Source organism: Ochotona curzoniae, unplaced genomic scaffold, assembly GCF_017591425.1.
Source record: "Ochotona curzoniae isolate NIBS_2020 unplaced genomic scaffold, NIBS_Ocur_1.0 contig_3498, whole genome shotgun sequence".
Classification (NCBI taxonomy): Eukaryota; Metazoa; Chordata; class Mammalia; order Lagomorpha; family Ochotonidae; genus Ochotona; species Ochotona curzoniae.
Genome location: NW_024465885.1, coordinates 37,291,881 through 37,315,475, shown reverse-complemented (window position 1 = coordinate 37,315,475; position 23,595 = coordinate 37,291,881). Strand labels below are relative to the sequence as shown.

The 23,595-nt window shown below is 42.9% G+C and overlaps 1 protein-coding gene across 10 annotated transcripts in view; it reads left to right on the top strand.

The window, feature by feature from the left end:
• Positions 1–23,595, top strand: part of LOC121156772 (amyloid beta precursor protein) — a 248,055-nt gene that overhangs the window by 211,429 nt on the left and 13,031 nt on the right. For 7 of the 10 annotated variants that reach the window (XM_040980686.1, XM_040980688.1, XM_040980685.1 and 4 more), the window contains 2 exons: positions 11,194–11,415; positions 19,065–19,118. In XM_040980686.1, coding sequence (XP_040836620.1) covers positions 11,194–11,415; positions 19,065–19,118 — 276 coding nt within the window. The remainder of the gene's footprint in view (positions 1–11,193; positions 11,416–19,064; positions 19,119–23,595) is intronic. The other 3 variants (XM_040980687.1, XM_040980683.1, XM_040980678.1) reach the window with 1 other exon arrangement.

The following is a 23,595-nucleotide window of genomic DNA, read 5'->3' as shown; positions in this document are numbered from 1 at the left end:
GTTTGTTTTTTAAGTTCTACTTATTTGAAAGCTGAGTGATATATAGAGGGAGAGACAGATCTTCCATCCCAGTGGATAATTCACCCAAATGGCTTTAACAGACAAAGCGACACCAAACCACCAAGAGTAGGAACCTGGAACTCCCTCTGGGTCTCGCCCATGAGCAGAAATGGTTCCAAGTACTTGGGCCACCCTTCATGGCTCTCCCAGGCTCATCAGCAGGATGATGAACCAGAAGCAGAGTAGGCAGGACTCAAACTGGTGCCCTGGTATGGGATGCCACCATCACAAGTGGCAGCTTAACTTGCACCGAAACCTCAGCCCTGTGCAATTGGTTTTCTACTATTTTTTTTCATTTGTAGTAGTTAAAATCCTTAGATGCAGATGCGACACCTACAGGGGGCCAACCATGAAACCCCACACAGCAAAAGAGGTTATCCAGTCTAAGGGAAGGAGTGGCCAGCTGGCTTTTCTGATTCCATCCATTGTGGATGCTTTGCTGCAGTCCAAGCTCTGTCCATGCATTGCCAAGCTGCCAGTTCCCATTGCTAGTCTTGGTTTCCATGTCTATCACTGCTGGAGAACATGAAAACTTAATATGGAAGAGAAAGAACACTGGTTTATTAAGGATGGCTTCTCATAAACATGAGTTTTATATTTAAAATACAGGCACATACACACAGACAAGTGTGAGAAAGAATATTGATGGCTTTTCTTTTTTTTTTATTTTGTTTTATGACACAGTTTCACAGGCTCTGGGATTCCCCCAACCCCTCTTCATACCTGCCCCCATGTTGGATTCCTCCACATTGTTGCAGTGTTACAGTTCATATCCAGTCATGATTCCTTCATTGCGAGCATTACCGTGCATAGAGTCCAGCCTCTTATTGTCCAGATAAGTTCAATAGTTTCCTTGGGAGACCATCCCTGGTCAGAAAGTAGAACTGGCAGAATATCATCCCCTCCAATGAAAGGCCACAACACAACATCAACAACAACTTACAACATTATGGGGTTAACTGACATGGTATTGAGTGACAAATATGTTAGAAAATGCAAGTTCTTAACCACATGCTGTGACTACTTCATTGACATTTTAATTTTAGTTTATACACAACCGGCTGCTAACACCTCAAAATGGTTATAGGGTACTATTCAGCTGTCTCGAGTCTATTTTCCTTTTTATATTTAGCAGTTTATAGTATTGAAGTGTGATTTTTACTGAACTTGGCGAATTTTAGGATGGCTCTTGTTAAAAGTCTTCATAAATGATGGCTTGAAATGTGCCTTTGCATATAATGAGTTTATCTGTTTGTAAACAATTCCATGTAAATGAGGGATCTTGATAAAATTCATGGAAAATGAATATTATTAACAGCCAAGGATTTAAAACTGTACAGCAAAATAAATATCTTTCAGTCCTGTTCTCAGAAAGTTCGAAGGACCCTTCCATGTATACTAATCGTCTTCCAGTCTCCCTAGTACTTTTTGCATACATCTGCATTATCCAAGTATGGATGTTAAAAGTCTTCCTTGCTCTCATGAGCTCACCAGCTTTGCTGATAAACTCAAGTTGTATTTTTTCAAAATAAGGACACTTATATATTGGTCTATGAGAATCATAACATGAATAGGATCTGCCTTCAGAGATCACTCCTATGTCGTGAAGATTGTTTTTTGTCTGTGCCATAGATGCCTTCCAAACCAAGCAGGACCATGATGCTCTGATGTAGCTGGACATGAGCTTGAGACACTGGCACAAGTTCCACAAGGAAATGTGGGGAAGGAGCCCTTTAGTCCTCTTTTAGAAGTCAAGGAGTCTGACTTTTCTGTTGATTTCCGACTGATGGTACTGATTGATCTATGCGATCTAAGCTGTTTGATCTATGCTGTTTGAAAGCCAAAAGGAGAATTTCTCTGAACTGACAAAGAGTTTGTTCCTTTTTTTATTTTTCTTTTTTCAGTGTAAGCCAGGCAAGTGATATTTCAGGAAAGCATTGCTTCCAATAAGGGCTGTCTTCACAAGTGATGTTGAGCCTTGTTTGTGCCACCTCCAGGGACAGTTTGTGATTGTGATTGGACAAAACACACTCCATTTAAGAATCTAACCGGAAAACTACTCAACAAAAGTAAACCCACATTGAAACATGAAGTCTGAATTTTAACTCAGATTTTCAAGACTGATGATGTGGTTAAAAAAAAAAAAAGCACTGACTTACTGACTTATCTTCTCAGGGTCAAGGCTAAAAACTGAATTTGTAACACAGCAGTTTTGTGATAATATGGCTATAAATGCTTCCCTAAGTTGGAAAATGTAGTTTTGTCATGCACAGTTTGGTTCTTGGCCATTGATGTATCCTGACCAGTGCACAATACTATGCGTGAGAAGAGAGATTTGAGCTAAAGCCGCAAAACCAATCTAGTCTTTAACTGTTTAAATAGCTCACAGTCAAAAAGTTATTTTCTGAAGTTGACTCTGAGTGGATGGCACCGGAAAGTGGTCCCTGTAACTGTCATGTTCAGACCATCTTGAGAAAGGAGAAGTCTGAGAGCGGGCCAGAGAGTTGACAGGGAAATCTGCTTTGGAGAGTGCAGTGTCAAAATGGATGTGACCAGTCAAGCCTCCCTTGTTGGAGCAAGCCTGGCTTGCACGGCTTGGAATCACCTGGCTTTTCCATACCATCCCACCATCTAAAAGCTGGGTAGCCCAGGACTATAGCTGTAACCTCTTCCACTGTGGTCTCTTATGAGAGAAAGAGGTACTGGTGAATTTGTCTCTTTCCAAATCTATTCACAAATAGCACATTATGAAAATCAGAATGCTTGTGGTGATGGATGGGGCTATGCTTTTATGGTATTTGTTACTACCCAAAGTTACATAGATACATTCTCTATAAAATGGAGATTTTCATGCAGTAGTGAGGTTATACTATAAATTGGGGTACTTGGATATGAATGTCAGTTCTGCCAGTTACTTACTTAAAATTTATATTTTCGAGTAGATACTGGTTCTTTCCAATGCCAATGAGACCTGAGGTCCCACTCCAAAAATTGTTTTGGATGGTGGCTGAGATGAGAAAAGGACACAGACATGGAAAATCTTTGAGCGTGGTTTGTTTCATGTTTTCAAAGGATCCTAGCATGACATAGTCGTGTGTATCTATGGCTATGGCATTACAGACGACTTGTAGCATCAACACAAAACAGAACATTCCTGCAGTAATCAAACCACATAGGTTCTCCCCAAACCCAGCACATCAAATAGCTTTTGCTCCACTGAACTTCAGGCAAGTCTATGCTCAGAAGAAAATATACCCCTCAGTGGCCAAGGGAGCTGCTGTTTCCTAGCAAGAGCCTAGCCATGAGCTGTGGCTCCCCGCCAGCCACCTCTCATGTCCACGTGGGCCCAATCCATGCTCTCTGGACTTTAAAAGCAGATTCTCTTCCTCAGAATCCCCATCACCCTGACCTGTTTTCTGAATGCTTCATCTTCTTGCTGTCACGGCTTCCTGCCACCCAGATGGATAGTCTGATTGGGAATCTGTGACGTTTTCCCTTTCCAGCAGCTGTCTGGTTCAGAATGAGCCTAAGTGATAGCTTTATTTCAGAGTGTGAGAGCACATCAGACACAGATGTAGGATGTTAGGAGTCTTACTGGCCAAGCTTGGCGACAGCGGCTCCCCCAGGAGCCACTGTACCATGTGGCAGAAGTCAGAGGTTTATAAGCTCTCATCCTCCAATCAGCTTGACAGCCATATAGGACTAAGTCATTTTAAAAGAGCCATACAGTTAACTAAGTGGCAGGAAGCAGGAAGGGATATTCAGGATCCCCAAGTTTCCCTGTAGTTAATCTAATGTAGCACGGTGGCAGGCAGGAGGGGCCCATGCCTGGAGCCTCTGGGGCCATTTCCACACTGTCAATTAACTTGAGTGGCAGGAGGCAGGAGGGGCGGGGCACAAACAGGAAACCTTCCAGAGCTGGTTTAGCTTTCAATTAACTTGAATGGTGCCAGAGGAGGTGGGAAGGGGAACCTATATTTCTGTGCTGTCTGGGTTGTCAAATGAGTGCTAGCTGTTAACCCACTGTATTCCACCATAGCTTTAGGACAACGGAGTACATGAAGCTCTAGGAATCTGAGTGCAAGTGTTTTGAGTAACGTTTCTTAGCCATTCCCTATCCCTCATACCTTGCTTTGATTCTGTCTTGTTGTGAAGCCTGACAGGTCCCTCATCAAGTCATGACTGCAGTCATCTCTTGGTGGTATCTCTGCAGCCTCAGGGCTGTATCCAGGATACCATGTGCAAAGAGTTATGTGGCCACTGCCACTTCACCTGGTAACCTGCAGATTCTCATTCTCACCAGCTCAGTGGCACAGGTGCTTCTGCATTCCTAATAAGTCCCCAGAGGACACAATGTATTGCAGATAAAGGATTCAATGTGGAGGAGGTGCAGATCTACCCAGACAACCCGCATGGGTTTACAGAACACAAGCCCTGTGGGGCCTGCAAGGCCATGGAGATGATAAATATAATAAACAGCATAGTAGCTTTATGCTGAGCCAAGAGTCAGATGTGCACAGACTGTGATTGGAAAATAAAATCTGATCCTAGTCCTGGCGTGGGCGGAATGGCTAGAAGTGCTGGCAGCTGATTCATAGTGGAATTCCTGACAGAGAAAAATTACATCCCTCTTACAAATACTTGAGTGCAGCTGTGCTGGTACAGAGATTGAGTGTCTGTGGTGATGGGGATGTGCACTGAGTAACATGGAAGGCTGTCGCCCTCCACCGTTCTGGCAAATGAGTAAACTAAGTGCCTGTTTAAAAGATCAGAACTGGCCATATGGATATCCTCTGTGACGCAGCCTGAGAAAGTATTTTTAGGAGAGCACGGTGATAAATATTTTTCTGCCAGAAACCCAAATAAGGAAAAGATAGGGGAAAAAAATGTCAGTGGAAGTTAATTCCTAAAGAAAATCTAGCTTTTCCCTGGTCTCCAAAGCAGACCCTAACAGCCTCGTCTTGTAGAAGACAGGCTAAGTCCTTACGGAAACAAATGCCCTCAATGGGTAATTTTTTTACTCACAACTTGTAAGAAAAAGATTTCCTCGTTTATTTTTAGAAGCAGAGAAAAAGTGAGAGACAGGGACAGAGTTGGACTGAGACCTACGTCCGTTGGTTCACTCCCAAGTGCCTGCAGTTGCTGAGACTGGGCCAGGCCAAAACCAGGAGCCAAGAACTCTGTCCAAGTCTCCCATGTGTATTGCCAGGACCCAACTCATTGAGCTGTCACCTGCTTCCCCGCTTGGGTTTGCATTAGCAGGGAATTGCAATCAGGAAGGCAGCCAGGATTCCAACCCAGGCACTCCAATGGGAATGTCAATCCAAGCTTTGCCCAATTAGCCAAAGGCCCATTTCTTCACGAACGTTTAAGGTTTGGGAAAGACTGTTCAATGATTAGGACGGATTTAAAATTGTAAACTACTTTCTTGAAATGGAAAATGTGGCTGTTGAATTTTGAGCAAGCTGGTCAATGAATTAACATAGAAATGATCTGGAATTATTCAATATTCATGTTTCCCATTAACCAGTCCCTTTATAAGGCCATTTTTCTATAAATGAATGATCATGGTGTCTGGTGGCTTCTGCAGAAATGAAAGACACAGAGTCTAAAGAAAACTTTTGTACATGGATTTCAAAAAATTTTTGCACCTAAATAAATTTCTCTAAGAGATTTTTTGTTTGTTTGAAAAACAGAGTTCTAAAGTGTGAGGGGGAAGGAATTAGTGATCTTCCATCTGCTGGCTTAAACCCCAAATGACCACAATAGCTAAGGCTGGACCAGGCCAAACCTGAAGCCTGGAATTCCATCTGGGTCTTCCAGGGGAGAGGTAGGGACCCAAGCACCTGGATGACTAAATACCTCTTTAATGTAAGTGAGCCTAAACACATATGCAAATCATTTTAAAAGAGCAAGATGTTGGGGCTGATTGTATGGTTAGTATAAAATACATTGTTACAGCTTAAACAATGTTAAGAAAAAGATTTCCTCATTTATTTTTAGAAGCAGAGAAAAAGTGAGAGACAGGGACAGAGTTAAATATGATCATCATTAAACTCAGTTACATATTTTCACTTCTAACTGCAAGGTTCAAGCACCCCTATATTGTGAAGAATATATTTGACAAGAGAGGTAACTGCTGGTATTTCCCACAATAACAACTAGCTTTTAAGTAGGGGAAAAAAAAGTCTTGGAGGAAGATGAATGAACTGTCTCTTAGTTTAACACAGCATTTGGCAAGTGTGGATGCTTGGGAGCTCTGGAAATCCCCAAAATGGGCCATCAAAGCATTGTAATAAAATATTCAATTAATTCAGAAAAAAAAGGACAATCCGTCAGGGCCACCAACATAGAACAAATGTGGTTTCTGTCACAAAACCATGGCAGTAAAAGATAAAGTCCCTCTTGGAATAAACAAATAATCCAATTTGGCCCTGGATATTTCGTCATAAGTTCAATTGCCCAGCACCAACATGTTAATCGTTGGTGAAATCCAGAGACTTTAATAATGTCACAAAGTTCCTTGGCTGCCTCAGCTGTTTTGTGATCACACAGTTGAATCCCGCCCTAATTGGAATCCATCATATCTGCTCTAAGTTACTCTTCCCCTTACCCTCAAATGACACAGCTGTGGTGCTTGTAGATTTCCTTAAGGACATGTACTTTAAAAAAAAGGGGGGGAGTGGGGGACGGAAGGACTAAGTAAATACTTTTCACTCTACTTAAGAAGTAGCTTTTGTTGACTCTCATTCTTTCACTTAAGATTTTCTGAAAATAAATATAATAAACCAAGAAAGTTAATCACCATGGGACACAACATTGTTCTGGGCATTTAGGGGAAGTGTCCTGCCAGCTGTACAAAAGAAAGATTTATGTCAACCCAAATGTTCCAGATCTGCTATGGAATTCAAATGTAAGATTTCCCACTGTGATATCCTACTGTGCCACCTTGGCTTGAAGGGCTGAGATGGGCTCAAGACCATAAACATGCCTGAGAAATACCTATTTGAGAGAGAAAAGCAGTAAGTACTCCATAGGGCTAATGGTAATTATGTCTAAATGCAGCACCATCAGAAGGGAAAGCTTTGCTAACGACATTGGACCATAGTTAGGTTTATCATGAAGAATTTCCATAATTACTCTGTAATTGAATCATTATCCAGTGATGAGATATAAGAATGAAACTATGAGAAGCTGAAATAAATAGGAGAAAATTACAAGGAAGTGTGCAATGGAGTCCATAACATGAATTTAAACACTGAGATACATTAGCCATGGGATCCTATAAAGGTTAGTTCCTTTCTCCCAGTCTGATTTTTCTGTGCCATAAAATTAACTGTGTCAAGTGTTTGTTAAGAGTCATAATAGAGGAGATATTTGAGCTGGGCTTTAAAGAGTTCTTAGGATTTAGGTAAGGAGAGATTACCTTCCAGCGAGCAGGGGCAGAAAATAAGAATAGTAGTGTTGGAAATGCAACTTGAGAGATAACCTTTAGAGACAACCTCTGCAGTTCAGCCTGAGAAGCAAGATGTGGACCACAAGGAACCGTGGACCACATGGATGGAAATAAAGATTGGGCCCACATCCCGAAGGGCTCCTGTATCTGACAGAGGGGATTCATTCAGTAGAAAATGAAACACAGAAATGAGGACGAGCCATTCCTCAGTACTAGGAAATGGTTTAGGGGATAGAGAAGAATAACAGTTAACAGGAAGAGAAATGTCTATCAGTTCATGGTCCTGTGAAAGAACACCTGAGATTGGACACCAGACAATGACTTCTCACAGTTCTGTAGGCTGACAATTCAAGACCAAGGCACCAGCACAGTTGAGGTTTGGTGAAGGGCCCAGTTTCTCTGCTTCCAAAATGGCACCCTGTCACTGCATCCTACAGAGGAAACAACTGCTGTGTCCTCACACCGCCCCAGGGCAGAGCAGAACAAAAAGCAAGCTAAGATGACCCCCCCACACACGGCCTTTCCTAAAGCCTTTGTCTACTCCCGCACTACAGCCCTCCGGCCTTGCTCATTCCCCAGCAGGCCCCATCTCCTTCCACTACAAATTTGAGGTATTAAGTGGGTTTTTGTTTTAATTCATTTATTTGTTTTATGATACAGTTACATGGGCTCAAGGATTCCCCCTCTCCACTCCTTTCCTAAGGTTTATGACAATAGTATTGTCCTTCAAATGCAGTCATAAGTCCATCATTCTGCTCTTTTGGCGTATACTGATATTGTAGGTACAGACAAGGACAGAAAGTCTAGCATTCTATTGTCAAGATGTATTTAACAGTTTCTTTAGGAGTCTATGTTCAAGAGTAGAAATGCATGCTGTAATGTGTCTTCACTTCAGCAGGATTGTAGGAGACTTCAGACCACAGCAAGCAGTGGGGACACCATTACCATTCAGGCAGAGAGTGATTGGGGTGGGAGGATGGGTTGGTGTGTGCCAGGTAATGAGTGAGGAGGAAGAGACAGTTCAGAAACAGAATTCATGAGGTGTTGTTGGCAATGCAGCCTGGGGGGTGAGAAATGAGGTCACTGATGATTCTGTGCCTGGGAGAGCAGTTCTGCGTGATGAGGAAGGGAAAGGCAGGAGGGAGGGCCACAGGTGTGCAGCACAGATCTGCACCTACTGACTTCATGGGTCAGGCGGGCCTCACCCACGGTAATCTAGAGTTCACTAAGCTGAGAAAATCAGTTTCACATTCTTCAGTGGTAGATCTTTGGAGTTTTTATGGTAGATGGCGCTTTTAAAAGTGGTGAGTTGTAGAAAGAAATATGTGGGGACTTCAGAAAGCTTGTGGAAAATGGATCCTAGAAGGTTAGTGACCGGGGTGCACAAAAATTTTGAAAGACACTTTTTTCTTTCATAATATTCATTTTCCATGAACTCTTTGAACACCCCTCAGGTGCATGGCTTATAACTTTTCTGCACCAAAGTAAACTTATCTTTTTAAATCACCCTTTCCCATGAACTCTTCTGGAAGCACTCTCACACAAGAAGAAAATGCTAGACAAAGAGATGAGGGGAAAAGGCAGACGCAGCATTGTTGAGAGAAGCCATGGGGAACAATCTCGGGGTTTCTGTGAGACAGAGGGGACCTAACGGGGGGCGGGGGTAGTAGGTAAGTGCCACCGAGACCCCAGGGGCAGTGTACCCCCACACTTGTACAGGAGAAGGTTCTGAGATGAACATGTGAACACGGATACAGTCAGTGCTTCACAGACCAGGCATAAGATTCATAGGAAAGAAATGCCCACTGAATCTACTAGGTTAGACAACGGCTAAATTATGAGCCATTAGCTATGGCTCTGTAAGACATGGAAAAGTTGGAGGTAATCTAAAGAGGACTTTAATCTGTAAGGAAAAGCTCATTGCCAGCATCCCGCACTGAATTTCAGAATGTGCCACTGTGAATAGGTATAAATTATAACTTGTGTTAGACTTCAAAAGAACTAATTTCCTAAAGAGTCTATCACTTAAAATCATTTCTTGCGAAAGAACTGACTCTGTGAAAGGATATTAGTCACATACTTTAGGGCTGTCCCATCAAAATCATTTCCATGGGTATGTCTGAACGGAAATTCAATTTTTCAGACACATTATTTCTTGTCAACTTAAAAAGAGACTGTGAAAGATAAAGTAAAATGCTACAAGTTAAATTGCAATCCTGATTTAGTTTTCTTCATTTTGTCCTGTAAGAATACTAACCAGTGATTGATTTCACATACACAATCAACTCTTGGCCCAGATGTTATCAGAAAATTAGATATTCTGATTGATAAAATATCATTAGCACATGTGCTATCTCTGGGCCTCTGATTTAAAATATATAGTGTACATGGAGCTGGCAGAATGGCTCAGTTATCTAATCTTCTGCTTGCAAGTGCCAGCATCCCATATGGGCACTGGCTCATGCACTGCTGCTCCACTTCCCACCCAGCTCCCTGTTTAGACCTGGGAAAATAGCAAAGAATGGCCCAAAGCCCTGGGACCCTGTACCCACGTGGGAGACCCAGAGGAGGCTCCTAGCTCCTGGGCTTCATATCAGCTCAGCTCCGGCCATTTTGGGAAATGAGCCAGAGGAGGGAAATTTCTTCCTCTCTGTCTCTCCTCTCCGTAAAATCTACCTTTCCAATAAAAATAAATAAATCTGGAAAATATATAGCTATAGAGCAACCTGGTAAGTCTTCTATCATATATTAGGAGATCCCTATACATCTTTTGATACACCAGAGACAGTTTTAAATCCATAATTGCATTTGAGCTAAATTGATTTTTTTTCCAGTAAAACAGATTTCAGTAATGATTTGTATGACCGGAAGATCTTCACTAGCCTACCGGAACTTAAGCTAAATCAGTTATATTCTCTAAAGTTCATTTCTTTCTCCCTAGTTTCTAAAGGTGGATGCTGACTGCATATTTTGGAAGCGTGAACCCCATAGAAGATAGGAACAGGCAAGCTGTTCGGTATCTAGTTACTTGAAACATGCTGTTAGGCAGAGATGGTCAGGCAGAGAAGGGTGGACCCACCCATCTCCAGAACTACATCTGGCAGGGCAAGGAGACCAGGGATCGTGGGCAGCCTTGTCCAAAGTAAAACAATGACAACTGTTCCAGAACGAAGCAGGATATTTATCCATTAATGTTTTTCTTATCCATGGAGCAAATGTTCAAGGACGAGGCATTCACTGGGATGTCCTTGAGCTTCAAAGAGATTGCCGCTTGGCTACTGCTGACCCTGTACCTCAGACCACCCAAGGCATGCTACCAATTCCTTTGTGATGGTTGTATGCTTGGAAAATCTGTGTCTGAGGACAAAATTGGCATGGAGCCCCATGGTCTGCCACTTCTGGGAGGAATGGCGTGGTGGTAGAGGGTCAACCCACGGTCGTTCTGCATGAATTCAACCCCCAGCAGGGATACCTGCTGTGACTTTGCCTAAGTGACTTCACTTCCTTGTGCCTCAGTTTCCACGTTTGTGAGGTAGAGATGCTACTGGAACTCACCGTATCTCCATGTGAGCTCACTCAAGTGAGAGCGGTGCAGGTTGTGCCCATTGGTAGTGGCAGTTGCCGTTGCCTGGATTGTTGAGGATGCTCATGAAAGCACTGGTTGTGTTTTTGATTAGATGAGCTGCTTCAGAAAGAACAAAACTACTCTGATGACGTCTTGGCCAACATGATCAGCGAGCCAAGAATCAGTTATGGAAATGATGCACTCATGCCTTCCCTGACCGAAACGAAGACCACCGTGGAGCTTCTGCCCGTGAACGGCGAGTTCAGCCTGGACGATCTGCAACCGTGGCATCCTTTTGGGGTGGACTCGGTCCCAGCCAACACAGAAAATGAAGGTAGGGTCCCCAGAGGGGGGCAACGGAATGTTATGGTGTGTTTGTGTCTGTCTGCCCGTGTGCCTTGGGAGGGTTGTGGGGAGAGGAGGAGATTCATTAAGATTTTTAACGGTAGTCCTAATTTTTTGTTTTTTTATTACAAAGTAAATATAGGAGGTTGCTACTATAGAACCATCAATGTATTTGTGTGAATTGTTCTTTGTATGTTTTATGTCACAAAGCAAATATCAGATAGTTCATAGCATTTCATCATGTAGGTAGGAAGGGCGTGGGAATGGTCACATTTGAGTTTGCCCCAGGTCCCAGTTTCCATCCGGGAAAGCATCCACCCAGAGTTACCCCTCGCAGAAAAAAGGAGCCCGCAACCTATTCCTTAAGAAGCACATGGAAAACTTGTGGCAGCGACATTCAATTAATTTTTTTCTTGTTTTCTTGATATAAAATGATGCATTATTACACAATAACAACAGAAGCAAAGCGCCTATTATTTTATACCACATGTTATTTTTATCACTGTTTTTCAGGTGAGAAGGTTGTGGACCCAAGAGATTAAGTTCCTGAGAGGTGGTTTTTGATAGAAGTTTAAATTAAAACAACAACAACAACAACAACAACAACAAAATCTCACTTGGGGGCGTATGCTTGCTTTTGGAATGAGTCTCCACAAAATTCCACTAGTGTTCATAAGATAATTACCTAGACAGGTGATAAAATTAAGACAACTAGTTCTCCCGGGAAATATGTGAGATTTCAGATTGGAATGAATGCTAAAGGCAAGGTTAGAGAAGATTTAAATACAAAATCAAGTTTTTCTTAAGATGTGAATAATTTGTGTTTAGAAAGTTAAATCTTAGGCAGATGTCCAAATTAAACTTCCATCCAAATATTTTTCTCCATGATGATAGTTCAGACAAGTAAGATTTTTCTGTTTGAACAAATCTAGGTACCTTTTGATGTACCTTGTCCTGAGGACTTCTTAGCAGAGATGGCTGTTTAGAAGAGCGCTTTTTTTTTTTGGTTAATCATTTTTCCATGTTCAAAATATAAATACATCAGCTACTCTCTTTCTAAATAGTAAAAATATATTTTTCAAAAACATAGCAGAATTTTACCTACATTTTCCTGCCTTCAGGCAGCAAATTACCCTGCTTTCCCGTTTGTAAGGTGGACACTTCATCCAATGCAGTCAGCACATTGCTCACGCTAAATCGATACCCAGTGTTAGACTTCAAGTACACTGAACAAGCTTTATTGTTCGGGGTTTTTCAGAAGAACCGTTGGAGAAAATCTATATAATCTGTTTTCATAATGTGAATAACCTCAAATTGGTTTCCTTAACTCAAAAAGGGGACAGTTAGAGCAATATCATCCAATCTAAACTATAATGCTACTTAAAATGTAAAATGGATCACTTCTCAGCTGTTTACGCCAACAGCCTTTACTCACATAGAAGAGACCATTGTAAGGACATCTACTTGTAACAGACCTGGTTAACAAACCTCTTTATGCAATTATGTTCCTGCTCACATACTGACTGTACTATTACACACACACACAGACACACACACACACACACTCACTGTGGCCGTTTAAAATTCTCAGTTTAGTCTCTGCTGAGAATTTTTTGCAAAAGAAAACCAAAAATCAGTGTCGTTTTCTAAATCATATGCACACCAACTTTGGTGTGCACACTGGCATTAGCCACACACACCCAGAAGCCACTGGGCTCTGTGAAGACAGGGCCCAGAATTTGATTTACCAGCTCTATATATACTCAGGGGATAGCTGTCTCATGGTCTGAGTTTCATAAAATAAAGTCATGTTCTGGTGAAGTAAAGATCTGTGGGTAAATGGCAAAGATCACACACAAAAATAATGAGAAATAACACAACACTTCAGAATCTTTTAAAATTATACTTTTCATCAGACCTGACATCCCGTTTGTTGCAAATATTTTGAAAAAGCACAGTGATGAACTGTGAAATAAAGTTGATTGGCTATGTCAGGGGCAAGCTTTAATTTCAGTGGAGTGAGTTGATCGTGTGTTTTAACGCACGTAAGTGCCCATGCACAACAACTAGGGGAAATGGTGACAGTCCAGTGTCTGTCCTCCCTGGAGGTGTGACGCTGGGCCACACGCCCCTACAGAGACTGTTCCCATGATTTGAGCTCTCCAAGCCACAGAAACTTGAGTTATGAGATTTTCCAAAATAATAAGTAACTTGTGAAAGCTCTGAATTAAATGAGCTTTCTTTAACTTACCCAAATGCAATGCTCCTTGAATATTTAGGTTGCATTGAAAACTCAAAGCATTGCTCTGTGCTTACATATAAAATTGAGTTAGATTTCTAAATTCACATTGCCTTACACACCTGTAGATCCACGAAGAAAATCCAAAATCAGATCGGGTTCAAGACAATTTTATTTGTGGGACTGCCAGGTGCACAGCATCTAATATTCCTGGCCCCCACCCAGTAAAAGGTACATGTCCTCCCTGGTCTCTAGTCTTAGTGATAGTCAAAAATACCTCAATATCCCCACAGTCCCTGCCCCATTCCCCTGAAGAAGGATCTGAGTTTAAATTGCAAGCTTACTGTGTTATAATAAACAAGTTACTTAGTCTCTCTGGCTGTTTCCTATTCAGTTAAAAAAATAAGGTATAATAATTTCTAATACAGGGCCTGGTGCGATAGCCTAGCAGCTAAAGTCCTTGCCTTGCACGTGCCAGAATCCCATATGGGTACCAGTTCATGTCCTGGCAGCCCTGCTTGCCATCCAGATCCCTGCTTGGGGCCTGGGAAAGCAGTCGAGGATGGCCCAAAGCCTTGGGACCCTGCACCCGCGTGGAAGAACCAGAAGAGCTCCTGGGCTCCTGGCTTCAGATCAGCTCAGCTCCGGCCATTGCAGCCGCTTGGAGAGTGAATCAACAGACAGAAGCTCTTCCTCTCTGTGTCTCCTCCTCTCTGTAGATCTTTTAAAAAAAATTAATGCTCATATTGCTATCTTTGTATTAGAAATTATTAAGTGAGAAAGTATGAAAAGCTCTTAGCAAAATGCCTGAAATGTAGTAATTTTTAAGAGAGAACTTTTAATAGATTTTTTTAATAGAACCAGGCCTTTGTTAGAGAAACTCTGCGAACCTGTCTTACGATGAATCATCACCAAAATAACAATAGTAATAATAAAAAATTGAAATTGAATTTGTATATATATATATAAAGCATCACATGGTTCAGAATATGCTTAACATAGATGAATGCAACGGTCCTGAAAATGATTTGGTCTTAAAGTCATACCTTTCTGCCCTCCTGCCCTTCTCCTGCCTCTCCCCCCAGAGACTTAGTCCTAGTTCTCTTTACAAACATGCACACCAAGAGAACTATTGCAAAGATCTAAAATTCATAAAGGATTTCCTTTTATTGTCCTGTCAGTCTCTATTGTTACAACTTCAAATGCTTACCAAAAAATGATTGTTTTTCTCCCATTCACTGCAGACCAGAGGAAGGTCCTGTGCCTGGGCATTCTTTTATTAATTTACCCTGAAAAAATAAACATAACCACCACAAAGGCAGCCATTCCAAAAGCAAGGCCTTGACCAGCAGTCATTTGCCATAATGGATTTTCATTTTCACTCCTTTTTTCAACTATAAGCTGAAAAACCTGCAAGCTTAGTGAGACAAGCAAACTGCAGGGTCATGTGCGTAGCCTACTGTGACAGTGGTTGGCTGCAAACACTTGTGTCAAATCAGGTGACTGCCTGGAAGGCAGCCACAGCCACCCCTGTAGCATGCAGTGACCACAAGGAACTCTCTGTGCCCAGCAGTCTGCCTCTTGAGTCATCCTTGAAGATGGCCAACAAGTCAAGTGGGATTGTTATCTCTCATGTATTTACACAGTGAAGCAGCTCCCTTGTACTTTTAATTAACCCTAAAGAAGCAATGAGGAAACCATGTTAGACGTGAAGATTAAAAAGAAGAATCCTTCCTTAAACCTGCGAGCCTGTGTTTTCAGACTCAGTCCCTCCTCCCCCCAATTAGCTGCTGACCCCAGTAGGCCAACCAGAGGCAGCAGGAAACCACACTGTGTTGGAGCCGCCCTGTTACAGACAGCACCAGGCCTAACAAGCTAACAAAATCCCAGTGTTTTATTCCATCGCGCTCCACTTCTGGGGAAGGATTTGCTGCTAAGAGCTGGGAAGCTACATCTCATTGTAACTCTTTAAGATTTGATGCTTATTTTTCTCAAGTGCTAAGCAACCAATGTTTCAGACAGTATATTATTGACCTTGTTTCTGGGCCATTTGAAGAATCTGAATGTATTGTCAATGGACTAGAAAATAATGCATTAAATTATCTTGTCAATGTGTGTTTTTTCAGCTTTGCATAGTCATAATTGCCTTTAAAATGTTTGTGTTGTTTGCTTGCTAAATTTAAGAGCCAGTTATTCTTTGAGTATCATTTAATTCACTCTAAACCAACCTTACGCTGTTAAAGCAGGCTCCATTGATACAGCATAAGTCACTACAAGTACTCCTTTTATCTTGCTAAAAACAGAAGTATGGTCTTCAGATAACTCATGCTAATATTTGGTGACATAGCTCTCTAATCCACAAACCCAAAATGCTCCCATGTAGGGTCGTCTAGAGAGACACAATCAATTGAATATGTTTATGAAGGGAGATTAATTAGGGTAATTAGCGTACAAGGCTCTGTCATGAAAGGTGTCCCACCACAGGCCACCTGTAGGCTGGAGACCCTGTGGTGCCAGGACACTGGCTCAATCCACCTCTGAGGGTCTCAGAACCAGAGAAGCCAAGGGTGTTGCTTTGAGCTCAAGACTGAGCCACGTAGGGGCCAACATGGGGGCACTTGAGGGCCAGCAACTGACACAAAGCAGGAGTGGAGCTTGTGCCAGCCAGCTCTCACCTTGCTTGTAAAGACCTTGTAGACCTCCATAAAGTTTATGATGCCCACACATACACATCGAGACTACATCTGTCCACTTGCTGCACTCAGATTTCACTTGCCAACATTTTCTGGAAAAACTGCCTTAGATACAGCCACTAACATTTTTCACAGTTTCTAGATATTCCTTAATCTTACCAGGCTGGTGCCATGAAACTAACCAGAATAGCTCTAAGATTCAAAATATTTGAACAGCAACTTACACAAGTTCCCAAGCGTATAATCCCACCTGAGAACCTGTGACAGGCTGCAGCCAAAATGCAGGTCACATTAATCATATCGCATAAAGTTAATCTTCAGACTGCTGATAAAGGTGTATATGAAACGTGGTTGAATTTCATGTTTAGACTTGGGACCCAGTCCCAAGATGCCATGCGTGGTCTGTGCAGATATTTCAAAATCTGTCAGCTGGAATACTGCCAGTCCTAAACATTTCAGCTAAGGGATTCTCAGCCTGTAATATCTTACATTTCTGTGCATATTTGATGTGTTTCAGTATTTCCCTTAAAGGTACAGCAGTGCTTTGTCTGTAAGTTTCATTGGCATGTAAGCATGCACATTTGAGCCTTGGAAAACTCCTGTTGACTTTGAGAGTTTGGAAAGATTCTGATTTGCTGAAAATCACACACACACCCCCAAAGTAGTGCCACAACAGAGGACCTGGGACCACCAGCTGCATTTAAGCCATAGAGACAGCTGCCTCCCCATGTCCTTAGTCAAACAGAGTCACACTTTTTAAACGACTGAATTGTGATGCAGTGGTGATCACTGCCTCTGTTCTTTGGTGTTCTCTTACCTGCAGCTCAGACACCAGTTAGGGCACTCGAGAGTGCAGTAAGGCCTCTGGACTCCACTTTACAAGTACTAATTCCTGGTAATGCAAATGGGAGGGAGGAAGGAAGAGAGGTGGAACATAAACAAACTATGCTTCATGGGTGGAAAATATTTATGAGTTGCAGAAGGCTGCATGTCTCGTAATGCACAAAGAATTGGAAAGTTGTCACTCACAATTGTTATCAGCAGATTTAACAGATCAATTTAAAAGTATGTAGGAGTTTCTAAAACAAGTTTTAAAAATTGTTTGGTCCAAAAAAAAAAAATAGCATGCAAAGTCAGCATTGTGGTTTAGCAAGTTAAACTACCCCCATTCAACAATGGTATCCCATAAGAATACTGGTGCAGGTCTCCTTGGCTCTGCTTCCTGTCCAGCTCCCTGCTCGTGGACCTGGGAAGCAGAAGACCTAAATGCTTGTACCCCTTCCAGCCACATGGCAAACCCACACAGAAATATTGGCTGCCAGTTTCAGCCTGGCACAGCCCTGGTTGGTTGGTTGGTGGTGACTATCTAGGGTATCAATCAGTGGTCAGAAGATCTCTTTTTCTGTAATTCTCTCAAATAAATAAAGCAAGTCATTATATTTCTTAAATTATATAGAAAAAAAAGGTTGTATTTAAAAAAAGGTATTTGGTCCAGACTACCATGTAAAGATATAAATGTTGTTATTTCTGTTTTCTATACAAGGATTTTATCTTAGAAATGGTCCTTTATCGCAGGTCATGAACATTGTAAATCTGCAACCAAGTTGTAAGGCCTCCTACACTCCCTTTCTCTACCGTGCTACCATTCTCTACACAAGGAAAGACGCAATTATTTTTCTCTTGATTCATCCAGATGGCTAAGTTCTCTTGGAAATAGTATTTTCTCCTATTTTGAATACTTGGCTGACAGCTGGGTTTCCCCCACTTGCAGATGACTAAGCTGTTGGATGGTTTTGTTGAAATTCCAAGTCCCCGAGTGACAGCATTGACTGTACCTGTCTCCCTTCTGCACCTAAACCATCCCTGCACTCACTCGGCCAGCCCCTAGGGGCTTTCCCCCTCTTGGCTTTAGTGAGCTTTCCGATTATTTATTAGCTCTAAAAGCTTTGTCGCTTCCTCCTTTCCTCATCTCTTCCAACACCATATTTTCTGGGATTCAGACACACTTGAGAAATGTCAGCTGATGGGCACATTTGTGCAGCCACCCTGTGTTTTTGGAATCAGGCCCAGGACATGTAGAAAGGAATCCTCAGGAATCTCACAGGTGCAATAAGAAAGCGTGACATTTCACACACATCAGCTGTGTGTCAGTGAAAACCTGCCTTCAAAAAGAGAAGCTGGTTTCCTTCTACCCTCAGACTACGGACAGGTTGGATTCCCTCAGTTGCAGATGATGTGTGGTGAAACTTGCTCTCCTGATAATTTCATAGTTTGCATTTTCCAGGGAGATCTAAAAGAGCCCTTTTGTAGTTAATTAACTGGAAAATAAGGTAAGATGATGGGGTTGTAAAAGGAGGTTTTCCTCTGGGCTAGTATAGTCTATTTGCAATGGAAAGCCTAGCAGCCCTTGCTAAACTAGCTCAGAGGGAAATCCCCACCGCCCACCGTCTCCTTTGATGTAGCTCCCTATCCCGGGGAGTGAAGTTAGGGGGGCGGATTGGCAAAGCAATCCTGTGAGCCTTTGCAAGGGGTGCCCCGCCCACTCCCTGGTGCTTGTATTAACTGGCTGCGGTTCTCACCTAGCTGTTCCTTTTTTTATAACTTGTTTACTGCTCGCGCTCGCGCTCTGCTCTGCGGCCAGAAGCCACCACTCACCATCTTGATTTGTCACGTTTGCTTTCTGTGTCTCTCGCTTCCTGTGCCCAGTTGAGCCTGTCGACGCCCGCCCTGCCGCTGACCGAGGACTGACCACCCGACCAGGTATCTGCCCCGCCCGCCTTCCACCTGCTAGCATTCTGCACCTGAGCATGAGCAGTCGCCATCCCCCTGCCCCACCCCAACCCTGGATAAGCTTCTCTCAATCTCCCACACGGCAGAGAATTTGAAATGACCTTGGGAACCAAACTTAAAAAAATTTCCCTTTCTTTTGCCCTTATACTTTGTTTCCCAGATTCCTAAGTAAGTCATCCAAATTTTTGTTTCTGAGGTTTCCTGTTGGAATGTAAAATAAGCTTTGTCAACGTTGTTTCCCCTGCCTCCCACCAGGGGAGAGAATTCAATAGAACTGTCCTGAAATACAGAATCGCAGACAGGTTCATGAGAATCAGGTGATAATGTGATTATTAATGCTGTGAACATCTCTTTCTTGTTTGATGTCTTAACGAGTTCAATATAGGCCTCAAAGTGCTGTGGTTTTCCAGAAAAATAACACAGTTGGTGTGTGGGGACGGCCAGAAAATACCTCGCTTTAGTCTTGGCCATTGTATGTTTACTGTCGGTGGGCAGCTCACACCGCAGGTCCATGTCCACAATTTTGCACCTAGTCCTTTATTTTTCACATAACCTACCTGCAAATTCTGTTAAAACCAAAGTTGGTTAGTTACCCAAGCAGGAAAAAAAAGAGAAGCGTCTTCTCACCTTTGCTGTGTCTAGCCTCTCCCTCCAGGCCCGTAGTCACAGGTGTGGTATCTGCTACATGTACGACCTCGCCCCAACTGCCAAGTGAGCCAGTCTATTCGGTGAATTAGAAAGCAGGGAAGTTACTGAGCTGACAAAGTGCTGTATTCTGGGGAGGATCTACTCCCTGTAGCACAAATCTTGCGTTTTTTTTTTTTTTTTTTTTGGTATGTTTCTTTATCCTTGTAAAGTCTGAGTGCAACAGTCAGGGAAGAGAGAATCAGCCTCCACTGAGTGTACAACACACACAGGTCCAGCTGTGGGCTGAGCAGCAGACCTGTATCCTTCATGGAGACGGCCCACGCTTGACCCATGGCTGCCTCCGGGCACAGTCACTGACGGACACTGAGAGCAGGGCTCGTGGCATCTCCACGCCCTCGCAGTGTGATGCACAGTGGCAGCTGTGACAGCCGAGTGACGCATCTTGACAACTAATCTCGTTGGTTTCGTGAATCTGTGGAGCTTTTAAGGGGAACTCACATTATGTAAGTCACAGACACTTCAGCTCTCCTAATGTCCTCCTTATAGTCAGTGTCACCTAAGTGCATCTCAAGGAGCTGGCGGTTGAGGCTGCCTCTCTGCCAGCCAGCTGGTGAGAGCCAAGACTGAAGGTTAGTTCTCTGACTGCAGTTAAAACCGGCTCATGTTATTCACCTGGTTGCGCAGTTTCCTGGTGCCTCACACTTGATTTTCAAAGACAACCTACTTTTCACTTAAAAGCATAAAATGTTGCATAGACGCCATCACTCAGTCAATTGAATTAAGTTCCCGGGGCGGCGGGGGCACTTTATATAGTGAATAAGGTGTGAACCCACCAATCCATTCTTTTTTAACATGAATATTTCCAAATATTGTCAGGTAAAATAAACCTGCTTTAAGGAAGTCACTAGAAAATACTTAGTGATACAGGTGAGAAAAAGCTATCTAGAATCTTTGATATTTCAAAGAACAATGCACTAAATTCTACAGAGGGTAAAAGATTAGGGCCCTGCTCCCGGGAGCTTAGCATAGAGCAGGAAGATATCAGTCACGAGTTTAGCTAGATACAATTGTAATCAGAAGACAGGGAAATGCACAAAGCATAGACCTTGCAAACAAAAATGCTTGGTTAGGTGGGCAGTTGGAGTACTGACACCGCCAGGGTGCTCTGTTGACCAGGGAGCCTAATGGAAATGAGCTTGCAGAAAGACAACAAAATGTGTGAGTGACATGGACTGGCAAAGAAGATAGGAACTGTTCTGTGCAGATGGAACCAAACCTGTGTCGGGTCTCCTGGCTTATACCGTGGCAGCTTTCTCTTTTCAAGGAGTCCTAGAAGTGCTCACACAGGGAGCTGCGGCGTGTGTCTAAGAATAGCAACTGCTGCTGGAGATGAATTCAGACGCACCGTATATTTCTGCTTATAGATGGTCTCTCGGCCATTTGAGCTGATGTCCTCGAGTTTTGCAGCAATGATTGGGGTTCTTCGACATCACATTTTATGAAACCATTTTTAAGATGGTTCTAATATGCCAAATTATATCTTTAGACTTTCCAAACTTAGAAACCCCAGGATGTGTTATTCAGCTTAATGCCATTGTTTTTGAATAATCACACTTGTCGCTCAGAAGCAAGAAAAGAATGGGTGGTTGTTTTCCATTACTGATTGCTCTATAATCATGACTGAGGGGATGCCTTCTCTTGAGTTCCACATCTAAAAAACCAAACATTGCAATTTCTAGAACGTAGTGCAATTAGGGGGGGCACGGTTACAACAATAGTGACTTTTTGAGCATGATGGCTGATACAGCACTCTCCCTGGCTTGCTTCCTGGGAGAGACCGTGAAGGGCAAGTTACCCAGTTTGACTGGAATCAAAAGGAGGCTCTTGACGCATGGCAGAAAGCTCCCCTTTTCATTGCACTGCACTGTCTCCTTCCTCTAGTCCTAATAAAGGAAACCAGGCCCATGACCCCAAGGCACAGGAGAAGAGTTATGAAAAACATGCCTCTCCTACCTGAGCGGCTGACTTCCCAGTCCGCGTGGCTTAGAGGGACAGGGCCCAGCGCTGGCGCTCCTGGAGACCACTGCACTCGGTGTCGTTGCTGGTGCCAGCTCCCCGTGAAGGTCTTCACTAACGGACTGCAAAAGCAGGATTCCACATAGGTTATGGAATTAAAAAAGATAACTTTGGTACCCCAAAAAATGTCAAAATTCAAGTATCTTTTTTTTTTCTTCATAAAATGTGTGTTCCATTAACTTGTTTGAAGAATCCCTCTATGCATAGATTTCCAAATCTTTTCCCACCAAAATCAATATCCTTAAAGTGTGTTCATACCTGCTAAACAAAAATGAACTAGCTACAGCTCTGTTCAGACTCCAGTATGTTATTAGTTATAAACCTTCATTAGCTGCTGTGCTGACTTGGTATTTGAATTTCTTTTAGGGGGAGAGTGTGAGTGTGTGTGTGTGTGTATTTGGACCAATGAAAGTCTCCTCGGGTCTGGTGTGATAGCCTAGCAGCTAAAGTCCTCACCTTGCACATGCTAGGATCCCATATGGGCACCAGTTCCTGTCCTGGCAGCCCCCCTTCCCATCCAGCTCCCTGCTTGTGGCCTGGGAAAGCAGTCAAGGACAACCCAAAGCCTTGGGACCCTGCACCCGTGTGGGAGACCCGGAAGAGGCTCCGGGCTCCTGCCTGTGGATTGGCGCAGTTGGGGCCACCTGGGGAGTGAATCATCTGACAGAATATCTTCCTCTCTGTCTCTCCTCGTCTCTGTATATCTGACTTTCCAATAAAAATTAAAAATAATAATACAAAAGGAAGGTATCCTCATGCCCTTTCAGAAACATTACTAACTTAGAAACTCTCAAATGGAGAGCTCATTGTTCTCTACTATTTTTTCTGTAATTATTTGGCTCTCAAATCTGAAAAACAGGAGTGCTGAAGAGTTTTCTTTAAAAACCTCAAGAAAAGGGGCTTGTATTGTGGCAGAAGGTGGTAATGCTGCTACTGGCTACACTGACACGCTGCACGGGCGCCAGGTGTATGCCAGGTGCTCCTGCCCCCTACTGAAATGTCTGGGAAAACAGTGGAAAATGGCCCCAAAATGTGGATCTCTGTGCCCATGTGGGAGCCTTGGAAGAAGCTTCTGGATTCACCCTGGCCACTTGGGGAATGAATCAACAGATGGAGGCATTCTCTCTCTCTCTTCCCCTCCCCCCTTTCTCTCATATATATATATATGAGATTCAAATACATAAGCAAATTTTAGAAGGAAACAATTCAGAAATATATCCTTAACTGTTGCACTGCTGGATCCTGATGACAGCAATAAATAAAAAAAAAAAAAAGATACCTTGGTCATACAAAGCTCACAGCCTCTTAAAGGGGTCATCGGACAATAAAAGATACAAGTAGAATTGAAAGTTATTAGTGTCATTGCCTTGTAAAAGTTTGTTTGGGGAGGACTGAAACTCAGTGTGGACACTAGAGAGAAACCAGTTGGCCTAATGTAGGAAGACCATGCCAGCAGGCAAAATCATCGGACAGTCGAAGCAAACTGGTGCATCCCTGTGGTCACGGAGGCGCAGACCTGCCTGTGGCGGGGGAACACCACGGAGAACATGGTTTGAAAAGCCCCAGATTCTGACTTTTAACACTGAAATGCTACACCATGCAAACTGATATGTATCCCGGGAATTACTGGAGAGTTTGGTTATTTTAAGGATGATTGTGCATTTGCTTTTAAACTCCAGATTTTGGCTCTTTGAATAATGAGATTGATTACGGCAATTAGTGT